This window comes from Falco rusticolus, chromosome 4, assembly GCF_015220075.1.
Source record: "Falco rusticolus isolate bFalRus1 chromosome 4, bFalRus1.pri, whole genome shotgun sequence".
In the NCBI taxonomy this organism is placed as follows: Eukaryota; Metazoa; Chordata; class Aves; order Falconiformes; family Falconidae; genus Falco; species Falco rusticolus.
Window position 1 is genome coordinate 56,780,719 of NC_051190.1, and position 14,199 is coordinate 56,794,917.

Sequence of the window (14,199 nt, forward strand, 5' to 3'; positions counted from 1 at the left end):
AGGGATGCAGAGTATAATGTACAAGCTCCAGTAAATCATTCCTGTATGATAGGCTGTGATCAATGACAATTTAATGAATTCATTTTAAAACGAATTCAGAATAGGAAAAACAGTAGTTATTTGAAAGAGTACTTTACTCAAATAAATTGAGTCAATAAATATGCTATTTGTCATGCAGAGTCCAGTTAAAGTCGTGTTTGCTAACAAAAATGCTGTCATCACAGAGCCTAATAGAAGCAAACTATCTGGAACTATCCCCTGTAAATAGACAAATACCATCTGAAAGCAGAAAACAACAATTGCGGCTGAACAAAGGTTTGTATCCTGCACGCGTCGACAAATGCAATCGGGTAGCCCACCTCAAAATCTACTATTTTGTTTGTCATCAGCTTATATTCTGATTTGGTATGAATGGTCTGGTGGTGGTAAAAAAAGCAAGGACTGTGTTTCTTCTGTGAAATGAGTTTTAATTGTTATGTAGTGTGGATTTCTTTTGCTGGAAAAACGTGCCACAAAGTCACTATTAAATTGCAAAATGCAGCTTCTGTGAACTTGGATGGATTAGTGCAGGCTACTAGAACAGGGATAAGCTTCATCCCTTTCCAAACAGTAGTTTTACATTAATTTTCACAGCTATCCATGTTGTTTAGTGCAGATACAAGAAAGCTTTTTGTTCTGCGGTATTTTTCACGCTTGGCTTTATTCGCGTAAGTTGAAGCAATGTGGCAATTCTTGTTTTCATGCAGGCAGGGACTGGAAGTGTTAACGGTGAAGCACCATCAACTCAAGATGGTCACACCTCACAGGTTTGCGTTAGATGTTCAAACTGGTTTTGGATGGAAGGAGCCTCCTTTCCAGATGTGATGAACTGGCAGCTGTGGCTGTTCAGCATCTCAGAAGCTTGGATTGCTCTCGTGAAGGTCGGGCTTTGCCAGGCACATTTGGGCTTCCAACATCCTTCAGATATTAGGGTGTGGAGAAGAAAATGCTCAAAAGTTATGACAGATGTCTTGAAGATGCTATTTCCTACCCCAAAGGAAAATAAAAATTATGTTGCAGAAGCCTAAGACAGAGATTATGAAGAATTTCTATGTGATTTAAGAATCTGAACTTGACCCTTCACTCTTTAAATTTGGAATAGAACAGCTGGGGCATTTTTAGAGTTTGCATTATATGGACAGAGATCGGCTGATTTAAGTCTGCCCTGCAGTAAACTTAGGCACATTTTTCACCCACTCCCAGAGCTGCATTTTCAAAAATGAGTTAGGAATCCAATTCCCTGTGGCTTCCAATGAAACTTAAGCTTGTATGAATCTAAGTTACTCCTTAGTTTGGATTTAGGATCCCAAGTGACAGAAAAAACTTAGGAATACTACACAGTCTATCTACAAAGGTTTTTTAGCTCTGATCATGAGTGATTTCTAATTGAAATTACAGTTTCAGTCATTTCTGCTTTCCTTGATGTTCTGCTAACCACATAAAAATAGATAAAGGGTTTCCTGATAGTAGATAGCCTACAAGTTATTTATTTTTTTCATTCTGATGGCTTTGTTCATCTTACTTTGCTCCTGTTACTAACCTTTGGTACTTTTTTTTTCAGCTGTTTCCACTACTAGGAGTAAAGACCAGTAAAGACAAAGCAGGATGAAAAGATGGCTGACTTCTTGTTACCACCGGGTACTAACAGCTTCCACCGGTTCACGCCTGAATCCTTGGCTGCTATTGAGAAACGAATTGCGGAGAAGCTTGCAAGGAATGCAAAGCAGGAATACAGAGAGCAGCTGGGTGAAGAAGAGAAACCTCAGCCTCAGTTTGATTTGCAAGCTTGCAAGAAGCTGCCTGATATCTATGGGACTGTTCCTCCGGAGCTCATTGGGGAGCCACTGGAGGACGTTGATCCTTTCTACAATGATCGTAAGGTGAGCGCCAGCCAGCCTGCTTCCTTCCTCTTGCCAAAGCATAAACGCTGCCTCTCTTCTGGGGGCTCTGTTTTTTTATCTTTCTGCAGCCAGTAAAAATATTTTTTTCCAGATAAAGGATCAGACTTTTGGCATGAGCAGGGCTCCCAGAAAACATCTAAGCAGGAGGGCAAAGAGGGATAAAAAGCATAATTAAAACTTGGGTGTTTTCAGATAACTCTGGGTATGAATATGCAGTGTCTGAAAAAAGCAGAGCAGTAGCTGAGTTAAATTAAGCCAGAGGTTTTTATCGACCCTACCTTGCCTTCTGCATGAGCCTTGACCCTTCACAGTTCCGTTGTTTATCACTTAAGCCCCTTAATGTTAAGGGCTTCTGGGTGACTTGAGTCTTGTGCTAGCACTCTGCACAAGAGCAGGAGACACCTCCACAACCGTTCCTGGAGAGCAGCAGTTCTTTTCCTGCTGGGGGATAGTTCAATTCCCTTTAAGAGGACCAAAATAGAGCCGAAGGGAGATGTGAGTAGCATGTGCAATGCTGGCACTGTGCAGAAGGGTAAGCTTTGTCCCAAAGCGAGATCACCTGATGAGGAATCACGTGTAGGCTGGACTAAAGCCACAACAGTGCAAACAGCTTCTGTCAAAAGGCTGTTGACAGCAGAGCTGGGCTGGTTGCTTACTACAGTTCGTTCCCCTTTCCAAACATTTGCAAAATGGAGGACAAAATAAGGCTTGGAAGCACAGTGTATTTTTAGGCAGCTTCCAGTTCTTTCATGTTCCTGTTCCTGATTTTGGGCTATGCTATTTCCTGTAAACAATGAATTAATATGACCGCAGTGCTACTCCTATTAGAACGGTGTAGGAACAAGTGCAAGAACTACAGAATAAAAGTTAAATGGATAAAGACAAATAAATTACTTACCTGGAAGGGCCAGAATTAATTTACCTTTCAATTTGCCTACTATCCCCGGGCACAAGCAACAGGATATAGATTTGCAATTTTAGTGTCATGAAGGTCTTAGACTTAAGGTGGGTGAGTAGCTTAGAGTTGATCTATTGGGTCTCCTGATCCTGTCTCAGAGTGAATATTCATTTGTCTTTGCACTGTGGGGCACCTTCAGAGCTCTGTAAATTGGGCCAGCATCCAATTCACCTTTGCTTTGGATTCAAGATAACTCACAGTATCGTTTCCTCTGCCCGTATTAACCTGAGTACAATGACAGTGCCCCAGTGCGGGGGTCAGATCCTGCTGTGGAGCTGCGCCGCATGCAGCTTCTTACTTGGTGAGACAAAAGAGATCAACTGAGAGCAACAAAGCACTCAAGGCAGAGAAGATGGAGTAACAACATAGCAAGGTTGCCAGTGGCTGGAAAGAAGAGCATCATAAAAGTCTCTCCACCACATCTTAGTCTCCAGGTTGTTTTTTATTTTTACAGTTGATTCCTCTCTCTTCCCAGCCCCGTGATGGAGGTGTTGGCAAAGGACCCTGTAAGGATGAAGGAAGAAAAAATAGTTGGGGTATTGCAATAGAACTGGCAATGGCTCTACTGGGAGGCTCTTGGACTAAACTCTTCGCTGAGTGAAAGGAATTTGTGGGTCTTAGGAGGGAGTGGAGAGGAAGTATGGGATACTGGCAGGATTTTCCCAAAGGGATGTGGGCTGGGAAAAGCTGATCATCAATGCAGATACTGAATGTTCTCATTTTCTATTTTGTTTTCCAGACATTTATAGTACTGAACAAAGGGAAGACAATCTTTCGATTTAGTGCCACTCCTGCCTTGTATGTACTTAGTCCTTTCCATCCAATCAGAAGAGCAGCAATTAAAATTTTGGTACATTCATATCCTTTCTGTTGATTTCCCTCCTCATGTATTTTATATGATTTTTAAACACAGATGGATGGAAGTCAGAAACCATTTTGTTTCATTAAGCTGTTTTAAGTCTTTTGGCTGAATTTGCTTGCACAAGCAGAAATACGCTTGGATTTTTGGTTTGTTCAGTTTTATATTGTTATGTGAGCTATGAAAAGGATGATATTATACTGCTGGCATCAGACAATGTGAAGTGTGCTGGAGAGTCTGGTGAGTTTACTCAAGATTAGAAGGTGTGAAGGGCCTGGTCATGTTTAGTAAAGAGTCAGTGGAAGAAACTGGGTGTAGTACCTTACAAAGGAAGGGAGCCAGGAGGCTGGTGCATACCTGGGGAACTCTGCACTGATGGAGAGCTTTACTACTGAGCATTTAAGCACCCTCTCCCATGAGACTCTGTGACACCATATGAAGACGCAATTTATTTTTGTACTGCCTCAGAACTGAATCTTTTTGCTCTCCTGAAACAGAACTTGCAAAAAACTGGTTTGTTGCATTTATTTTTTTTTAAGTTTGCTTATTGCAATGTGTTAGCCAGCTAGGAATGAAAGCACAGGTTGGCCTGCTGGACCTTTCAATGAAAGGGTGATGCCTGATTTCCCCTAGCCCTAGTTCTGAAGTCACGCAAGATAGGCTGCAGTGGTTGGTTTTGGCTTGTTTTTTTAACACAGCTACAAAAACATTATATTCTGACATCGTCACATCTCTCTGGAAGACCAAACTGACCCAAATGTTCAGCTTTGTGTGAACATTACTAAAAACACATCCTTTTTCATGAGTTGCCTGCTTTCTGTATGGTGTGCATGGGGGACCTGGCAGTGGTAATTCAAAGGTTCCACATGCTGCTGTGATGATCGCATAATGTTTTAGTGATGGAAATCCCTCACCTGCAATGCTCATGTCCACCACAGAGAACTAATAAATACTAAGCAGGTAGCATCTTAGAATTATTGGCTTACTATCAAATTTCAGGAAAAAAAATATAGGGAAAGTAACCAGATTACCAGTGGTTGTCCATACAGTGAGAAGAAAAGAAGTGAGGATATAGATATTCTAGCAAGAGGAAAAGCAGGTAAAGCTTCTAGTTACAATACTTCTATGCAAAAATGAATATGTGATATCAGGCAAGATATTATTATGGTTACTAAGAATACACCATAGAATTTTGCAGAGAGATTTGCTTATGGATCAGGTTATACATGCAAGCAACATGTGCTGCTGCATACCCAGAGCCCAACAGTGTTTATTAGGTACAGTTACATCAGCACAGCCTTGCTGAAGTTAATTGGGGTCAACAAATTTGCACAGGTATGGCTAAAAGAACCTGAAAATTTTAACTTCTTAGAAAAAAACCTGCATGTGTGAATATTGCCTCCAGCTTTGAAGGCCTATTCTGTCTTCTGCTGACTTTTTTCTACACCAGCTAATGAAGCCAAGAGGTCACAGGTATGTGTAATACACAGAAACTACGTGCCCTTGGTAGCAGTCAGCCAAAACAGAAGTATGCAAGAAATCCTCCTCACATTGCTTCCAAGGATAAAGACGGCAGATGAGTGAATTTGAAAGATAAGTTGGGAACAGAAATGTGGTCAGATAAGTGTAAAAATTTGGAGTGGAAGGTCACAATGAAAATAGCATTTTAGTCCCAGAAAGACCCAAGTTAGCACCTTGCGCTGATAATGTCAGGAAATCCAATGATCTTTGGCCAGCACAGGCAGGAGGCAACAGCTCCAGTCCTAGTGAAACTGCCCTGAAGTTCCTGCATTAGGCACTGGTTTGTTTTCTGTCAATAAGGATCTTTCACACCTACCTGAAACACAAAGGCCAGTTGGCTGAGCAGGCAGCCAGTATCCCAGGCAGAAAGGAGCCTGAATCGGCAAGTACTCAAGCAGATAATGTCACAGGCATGAATCTGGGAACCAGATCTATTGTCTGGTGTGAGTGTAATCAAGCAATCTTTATTTTCCCCAGGGCAAAAGCCAAAAAAGAGCATTAGCAAATGGTGCCCTGTCACGTAAGTATCTGAAGTAACTTCTTTAGTAGATGCCATATTTCCATTTCGGGTCATTGAATGTACTGTGAAGGCCAATAGTAGAGCAGAATAGAGAGCACAGAGTAAAATCATCCTACATAGAATCTGTGGGGGTCACATTTCTTGGCTAAGTAGCTGTATATGGAGTTCTCCCTCTGAGACTTCAGGCAGGGTAGATCCTGTATGTTCCCTGCTCATCCTGGATTAGTCTAGACATTCGAAAATACACCCTTCCAATGTTAAAAACATCCACATTCTCCTAGTAATATAAACTATTCCAATTAACAACATATCCCTAAATCTCTTCTAGGCATTTTTCCTCTTCTTCAAAGTCTAGGAGGCCTCATGAAAGGACCGCTGCCCAGGCGGCTGCCCAGAGCAAGGCCATGGTCCGTTTCTGTCACAGAGGACACGGGGAGTGTGTGTCTGCATCCCGTTGGGTGAACACTTCTTGCCTTCTGCATCATTATTAGCTATTACAAACATCTTTATTTAATATCTCCACCTATTAATAAGATTAAACCACTGTAACTTTTCATTGATGCCTTCTGCTTAAAAGGCTCTTAGTTCTTCTTGCCTGCAAGCCAAGGACCATCCTGTGCTGTCCTTAGTTTCTCCAAGCAGTTTGCTGTCCTGTATAAAACTCATAGCTATTCCTATTCAGAGTTTTTCTAGGTAATACGGATAGTTACTCTCAATTTGCCACTGATCCAGTATGGGGTCTTAGCCAAAATTACCTTTCTTGATGCTGGAATTATGGATTCATGCCCATTTAAACAAAACAAAACAAATCTTAAAGAATTTCCAATCTTTGTTCATATTTTCTGCTGGCAAGTTTTCTCCTATCTGATTTTACACACTTTCCTCCGTAAGGGAAAATGAGACCTTGTGAAGCACCAATTATATGTACTATTGATTGGGACTAACCTTTGCTTGCACATATTATATGTAATTTGGCAATGATCACTTAAAAAGCCTCTAGTATTCAGTCTGCTAATTAACAATTATCCATCATAATGAAGTCTAGAATAGAAGTATGCCGTATTTGACTCAGTATCTTTGTGTGAGAAGATAAAATTTATAACTTTAGAATCAGTTTGCGCAAAGCCTATTCTATAACCTCAGATTGGCAGTAGTAGGTTTAATTTATTGCAGAAAGGATCCTGATTAGTAGCTTAGTATATTTGGCTTGTTGTCCATAACAGAGTCCAACCAATATTTTGGGATGCGTTAGCCATGTCAAGTCATGGATGAGTAGGCTGTCAAAACCCGGAATTAGTAGCAGCTCTAAAATAGGTAATACACAATGCTGCTAATATAGCTTATCACAATTTCATCTCCTTTGTCCTTTCTGAGCAGATCATCATCACTGAGTTTTTCAAATGCAAACAATTGCATTAGGTTTCAGGTAGGAATTTCTGTTTTCTCTTTCTTTTAAAGCAGATCTCTGACTTCGGTGCATGACCAGCTGAAATGTTTCATTCTTTTATGTTCTTTGTAGTTTTCAGCTTGGTCATGAAACTCGTTTTGAATTCATAGTGCTTTTGATGTCCCAAAGCTGACCCCTTACATTTTCAACCTGTGTTCTCTGGTATATTCTCTTCGGTGTTTGAGTAAGAGGGTGATGACACCTGCCTGTAAGTGAGCATCTGGGAAAGCTGTTAGATTCTGCTTATACTACAAAGAAACAGGGATGTATAAATCAGACCAGTCATCCTAAAAGGGGTGGTTATAGAGGCATTTCTTTGATTGGAGTTGAAGTACAGTATTTGTTTGGCATGGCCTGAAGATACCACTCTGGTTTACTATTGTTGTTTTCATAGCATTTCACTGCAGTTGAAAAAGTAATCCAGTGTATTCTAGGCTGGCTGCAGCTTATAAACTAATTGTTAACCAGATGGACACAACTTATAGAAACATATCTCAAGCTGACATGAGAAAATGTGACTGGCTATCAGATATCCTTCCAGTCCTTCAGCCAGAGGTGTTGGGCCAGAAGTGGAGAATGTTTGTGAGACGAGCAGTCCCTCTGAGTTCAATTACTGCTTTTGTCAGTGGCACTGGGGAATGGACAGGTTGGTTGCTACCAACTCAAACTCATAGCTGCTTACGTGGCCCATCGGAAAATGTTCCACTCTGTATTCAGCAGAGATTTTGGCTCTGTGAAAGGACAATTTTCATACAAATACTTCAGGATATATTTGAAAATATATTCTTTGATCACTATTCTCAAATAAAAAATAACACCAATGGCATTGGTAAAGAGGTGAAAAAAAATCTCAACTTTTTTTTTTTTTTTCCTAAAGAAGGCAAAAGAAATTTACATTTGGATGCTGCCATTCTTCCCTGGGAAGGGTCCCAGCTTATGGGCTGAGATGTAGGCTGTTTGCCTTATCATTTGTCTACTTAAACTCATTAGTTAAACTTTCTCCAGTAGCATGAGACCTATTATTTATGCAGGAGAATCCCATCGTGTTTAGTAATTTTTTTTTTTTACAGAAAGTGGCATGTGCTTTTAGGAGAGCAGTTCAGTGAACTATGTTTCCAATTTCAGGAATTCGATTTAGGGTGCTCCTTTTTGTATTTATGGCCTCAGCTTAGCAGCTAAGTGCAGGGACTATACACTTGGGAGGTTTGTTTTAGCCTCCAATTAGGGAACTGGGTGCCCCAGCTGAGGCAGTCAGCTTTGCAGACCAAGCCTGCATATCTGCCAAGCGGGTTTGCAGACCAAGCCTTAAAATTAGTGCTCTGAAACTCATATTAGCTTTTGGTGAAACTTTATACTGAAAGCGAGACCTCAAGCCCATTAGAGAGATTAGAAATACCAGATTTATTACTTGCCCTACTGCCTGAGAAATGTTTCAGGATGCAAAATAAAATGGGAATTTGCAGACACAGGTTTTTCCGTAGATACTTAAATGAGACTAATCCCTCTTTTCATACAAAGTTGTGCACCTATGCACATTGTCATCTGACCAACACAGCTGTAAATTTGGGGTATTGTATTTTCAGAAGACTGCAGAGTCAGTACATTTGTTTACTGTATAAAGTATGTATAAAAGATGCAGGCAAAGAAAAAAAAAAACAGGGAAGGTTCCCGCATTTTTCTATGTTTATATAATTATTTATTTCATTATGCACCTGCAAACAGATGTCTATAGTCCTTTTTAAGCAACTTGCAAATTATGAGTGAGCTGTCATATCTTGTGTGAAATGACAAAAATTTATGAAGTCTTATATATGTTGTTTTCCTTAATTCGCTTATTTACATTGTTCAGTATGTTTATTATGTGCACTATTTTAACTAATTGTGTGTTCATGGCACAATCAGAGACTCCATCATGGAATAAATATGTTGAGTAAGTATCCTTGCTGGTTTACAGCTTCCCTGTCCTTATCTCATCCTTCCTCTTCCATTTGTCACATCCTTCTTTTCCTCTTGTTTGCTGTTGTCTAATTTCTTTCCCGTAATATTGACCATAGTATCTGTCCTGACAAAATGTTTTTCCAGGTGTTTGTTGACTGAAAACTCCCTTAGTAAGCAGACTAAAAATTTTTAGTCTACAAGCTCATACTTATTGCTTTATATATTAATATATATATTTATATGATTATATTGCATACTAAATGCACCTGCTATGCTACATCTGAATGAAATCACATATGAGGAGAATTCCATTTGAAACTGGCTAACCTTCCACATTTCCCATGCAAGAACTTCATGGTTGGACACATTAGAATAGGCTGAATTATTTCAAAAAATTCTTCCTGGACATATTTAGTTCTGTCCTTAAACTGAAACTTATTGGAAGCAAAAGTTTCTTTTGGACTGGGTGCATCATGAGAAGTGTTCCCCTGTAATCGTTGCTAGGCATACACTAGAGCAGGCATAACATTGTCTGGGAACACTTGTATGAGGATTCCTGTCTTTTTACCTTGTCAAACCTTCATAAAAAATAGCAAAGATACCACTTCAGGGTTTTTTTTTGCTTGGGTGGTTGTTGGTTTTTTGGGTTTTTTTAAAAAAAATCATTTTAAAGGAGGCTAACAGGCTTCAGAAAGCCCATTTCATTTCTTGAAGTTGCTTTAAAATATTCCTCTTAGAAACAGATACCAGATGTACAAGCTAATCAACCTACAGTGCATTGAACAATTATTTTGGCTCATTGAACCAATCAGAACACACTTTTTATTTTTGACTGACACACAATAAACACAACCATCTGCTGCTCCATAGCCTGGTGGTTGGTCTACTCAGGGCTGTAAGGAAAGGCAGTAAAACGCCCTTATTTTAGGTTTCATAAAATCATGTGGGGCACATCTTCTAGGCCATAAATGACTAATTATAGACAGCACTGAACCAAATACTTCATCTGATCACAATAACATCCTAATCCCAGGATGTTTCATGTACTTCTGTATAGTGTAGTACCCTCCAGTATGGTTGTGACTTTCCTTTTCCCCTGATGTTGTCCTTTTCCTATTGAAAAGCGCCATACAGTACCATAGCCATGATGTATTCAGCTGAAATATGGACATCTCATCCATGTGAGTCAAAGTTTGGTCAGTGGGTCTACAGTTGGGAATTTGAACACTCTGGAGGAAAATACCAAAGTGCTTGTCGTGTATTCCGTAAGCAGGAAGATGTGGATGGTGTTATCAGTGCATCAAGCAGGGTGTGCAAGACATGCAAACGGTCTCACGCAGTATGGAGTAAATCCTTCCATGTTTCCTGTTCTACATCCCCTCATACCTCTCAGCTTTTCCTCCTCAAACGCATGGAATGAAATCAAAGGCAAGTAGTTCTGAGGAGCAAAATAACCCAATGAACTGTAATTCAAATTGATTAATATTGGATTTGGAAAAGATGCATTTAATCCATTTTGTTCTGCTGTTCCAGAGACTCACAGGGGATACAAGGGTAACCTTGTGCAAATATTTGTCCTAGATCTTCCTTTAAAATGTTTTCCTTACCACTCTGAAAAAAGAAATCAATTCAACTTCCCTCCATTAAAAACATTTTAAAAATCCTGACTTCTGTTGTTAAAGAAGCTGTTCAGTTGCTGGAGGACTTTGCCCGATCCATTTAGAATTAGATGATGATTATACAATCAATTAAACCATCTGACATGCTGAATAAATACAAGTGCTTTATCATTTTAATGAGCTTATGTACCGTTAAGTATTTTTTTTAGTTCTTTGCATGTGTTTTCTGCATGTATTACTGAATACACATGCTTAAAGGGACTGTCACATGGGTGACCTATATTTGAAATACCAGAGCAAAACTAAACATGAAAAGTCGGATACAAGATAATGCTTAGGTGTATGGTCAAAGAGGAGATGTGGAAAACATTTGGCATCCGCTTTTGCACAAAAAACTGTCCTGCTAATCTCTGTTTTAAGATAAAGCATACTGAGATTTTATAACATGTGTAACTAGTTCTACTGTGTGACATGATGGCAGGAAGGCATGAGATTTGCCACTATCTGTATGTGTGCCCAGCTGCAGATCGGCGGAACACAGCTGAAAGAAAACATTACCTTTTTATCCATAATTAAATTCTTCCTTATATTACTATTTTGAATTGTTTACAACTTTTTTTTTTTTTTTTTTTTTTTTTTACTAAACAGAAATCCCAACATTTTTTTGTATATGATGGCACCACTATAGCTACTGACGTTTAGGGGCTGAACAGAAAATTCAAGTTAGGGTTTCCAGTGAAAGCCCCTAACATCATGATTTATGAGACTTGTGCTTTACAGGATTTTAGGTGTTTGGGTTTTTTTAGAGGCTTTGGTATCATCTGCATCTTCATTTGGAAAAAAAAGAGTAGGGAATGCTAGTGGTGGATACTAAACATTTATTATTTTTGTTAAGGTATAACCTAGAATACCTAGTCCCATTGGGATAGATGTATCAGGTATAAACATTAAAAAAGAGGTGCTGTATGCCCTGAAGCATGTCTCTGATGGTAGGCAGAGCCCTGGGTGTATACAGATCTGAATGTTATAAGTCAGGTACGTTACTATCCTCCACAGAGATTTTGCTAAATTTTATTACAAGTATCATCTTTATTACGAAAGGTAATATGTATGTTCTATCCAAGATCATCACAGTCAAGAGGCTATTGGTAATAAACAACTAATCTTACGATGGGGAAAAAACACCCTTGTGTCTCTTTTACTGTCAAGCAGGTCAAAATGATTACATATATTATTTGGGTGGGAGCTGGTTTACTCTTTTTCTGTCAGGGTATTCTGTCTAACTCAGGGCTGGCGTGATTTATCATTGATAGGGAACACAAGGGAAGTTGCAGGAAAAATGCCCTTACTAGCTAATAAAACCAAATGGTGACATTTTTTAACCTTCAAAATGTCCTAGGCAGGAAGAGATGAGAGGTATGAATGGAAGAACCACCCTCCTTCAAATCAGAGAAAAATCAAGGAATGTGGCATCATCCATTCCTCTTTCACTGGCAATTGCAGGCAGAGCTTCAAAAGTCCCATAGCACAGCATTCATGCTTGACTTACTGAGTGAGGGCTCATCAAGGTACACCCTATGGTGAAAATTATCTTCATCCTGGGGCTGTGATGAGCGCTTTCCCATTTCTTACATATTCCTTGGTCCGGCCTGGTGCTGCAGCCATGACTCACATGAGCAATCCCAAGGAGATGGGCAGAAGTGTCTCATGTGAGTAGCATTGTGTTGAGTCTGCCTCCACCATGCCTGCCGTCTACTGCTTGCTAATGCTCTTGCTTACCTTGGCTACTTTATTCCCCAGGTACACTTTCACTGGCATTTACACTTTTGAGTCATTGATAAAAATATTGGCGAGAGGATTTTGCATGACAGAATTCACTTTCCTTCGAGACCCATGGAACTGGCTGGATTTCAGTGTTATTGTTATGGCGTAAGTAGCACTCCTTTATATTTTTCAAGACAGCAATATGCAGTAGAACTTTTTAAAAAGTTGTCTGGCTGTTATCTTTTTTTAAAAAAAAAACCCTCAAAATGTACTGAAAATGAGAAAATGCTGAAGTGTGTTAGGATGGAGGTTTTTTTCCTGACTGGTTTCAGAGGAAGAAGTCAGAGGAATCCTTGATTCTGTTCTCTCAATTCACTAGACTATTTTGGAGAAATTATTTACTCTCTGTCTGAGCTCCACAGAAAGAGCTGTTTGTAAAATATCTGTAATAATACCTTTCTATCTAATGTAATTTTGGGACGCTTCATAGCCCTGAATAGAAAGTGTTACAAGTGTGACTGAATACCCATGCATTTAAATCCCTATTTATACTCTATTTATCCATAACACCACCAAAGTCGTATTTGTGTTCTTCACTTCACAATCCCTCTTCACTCTGAAAGTAATTACTATTTTTCTAAAATAAAGGATTCATTTAGAGGCCTCTGAAACTTTATATATATATATCTCAGGGAGTACAAATTTGGCCCCCAACATGATATTGCCCTTCAGCTCTATACTTCTACCTGGATCATGAGAGTATGCTCAGGGCATGTGGGGTTCTGGTGCTTTGGAGGAGCTGATGGATTTGTGGCATCTAGACAGCTAAAAATACACAGGGGTAGGGGAGCAGTCAGCCAACGCTCGCAGCAGACGCAGGGTCAGCCTGAGCTCTGGCCACAGGCAGATGTCTGACATTGTCGGTATCTCCAGCTGAGCTAGAGATCCAGATTTTCTTCATAGTCAGAGAGAAAAGCACATGTCATCTTGAAGTGGAAGCTAGTAGAGGTGTCCTGAAAAGACCCCATTTCCTTGTCATAGAAGGGTTTCATCTGATCTCCCTGTATTTTCTGCTTAACGATACCTATATTCTGTTCTGGGTTGGATGTAGATCTCATTGCCATCTTTAAACCCCATAATTTACAGCATTAAGTGAAATGCAGACCTGTTAGCACTGACATTTGAGCTGAACTCCTGGGCCTGTGATATTTGAATGCAACCGAGATTGGGAAAAAATATTCAACCAAACTTAGTTCAAACACCGGTGAGGGCCACTGAAATTGATAGTACAACTCTGGTGGGGTACAGGGATCAGGACCAGTATTTAAGGAACATCTGGATGATACTCTTCGTTGTACAGTTTAATTATAAGCAGTCCTGCAAGGAGCAGGGAGTTGGACTTGGTGGTCCTTATGGGTCCCTTCCAACCTGAGATATTCTATGATTCTATGATCCTTAGCAGCATTTAGCAGTACACCATGACAATGTGTAAAACCTGTGTAGACTTCATCGGGAAGACTCCTGTTTATTTTAGAAAGCTTTGGACCAAAGCCAGCCCTAGGCCAGATCCTGGTATCTGTTACTGCATTCCTATGGATTTGGCTGAACTGACATCTGGCCATCGTGATAAGCT

At 39.8% G+C, this 14,199-nt stretch overlaps 1 protein-coding gene across 3 annotated transcripts in view; it reads left to right on the forward strand.

Annotated features, from left to right (window-relative positions):
* Nucleotides 1-14,199, forward strand: part of LOC119147250 (sodium channel protein type 5 subunit alpha-like) — a 217,113-nt gene that overhangs the window by 38,050 nt on the left and 164,864 nt on the right. For 2 of the 3 annotated variants that reach the window (XM_037385960.1, XM_037385962.1), the window contains exons 1-2: nt 9,093-9,175; nt 12,603-12,731. In XM_037385960.1, the coding sequence (XP_037241857.1) occupies nt 9,096-9,175; nt 12,603-12,731 (209 nt within the window). In that variant the 5' untranslated portion in view covers nt 9,093-9,095. Of the gene's footprint in view, nt 1-1,600; nt 1,920-3,637; nt 3,749-9,077; nt 9,176-12,602; nt 12,732-14,199 lie in introns of those variants that run through there. The other variant, XM_037385963.1, reaches the window with a different exon arrangement.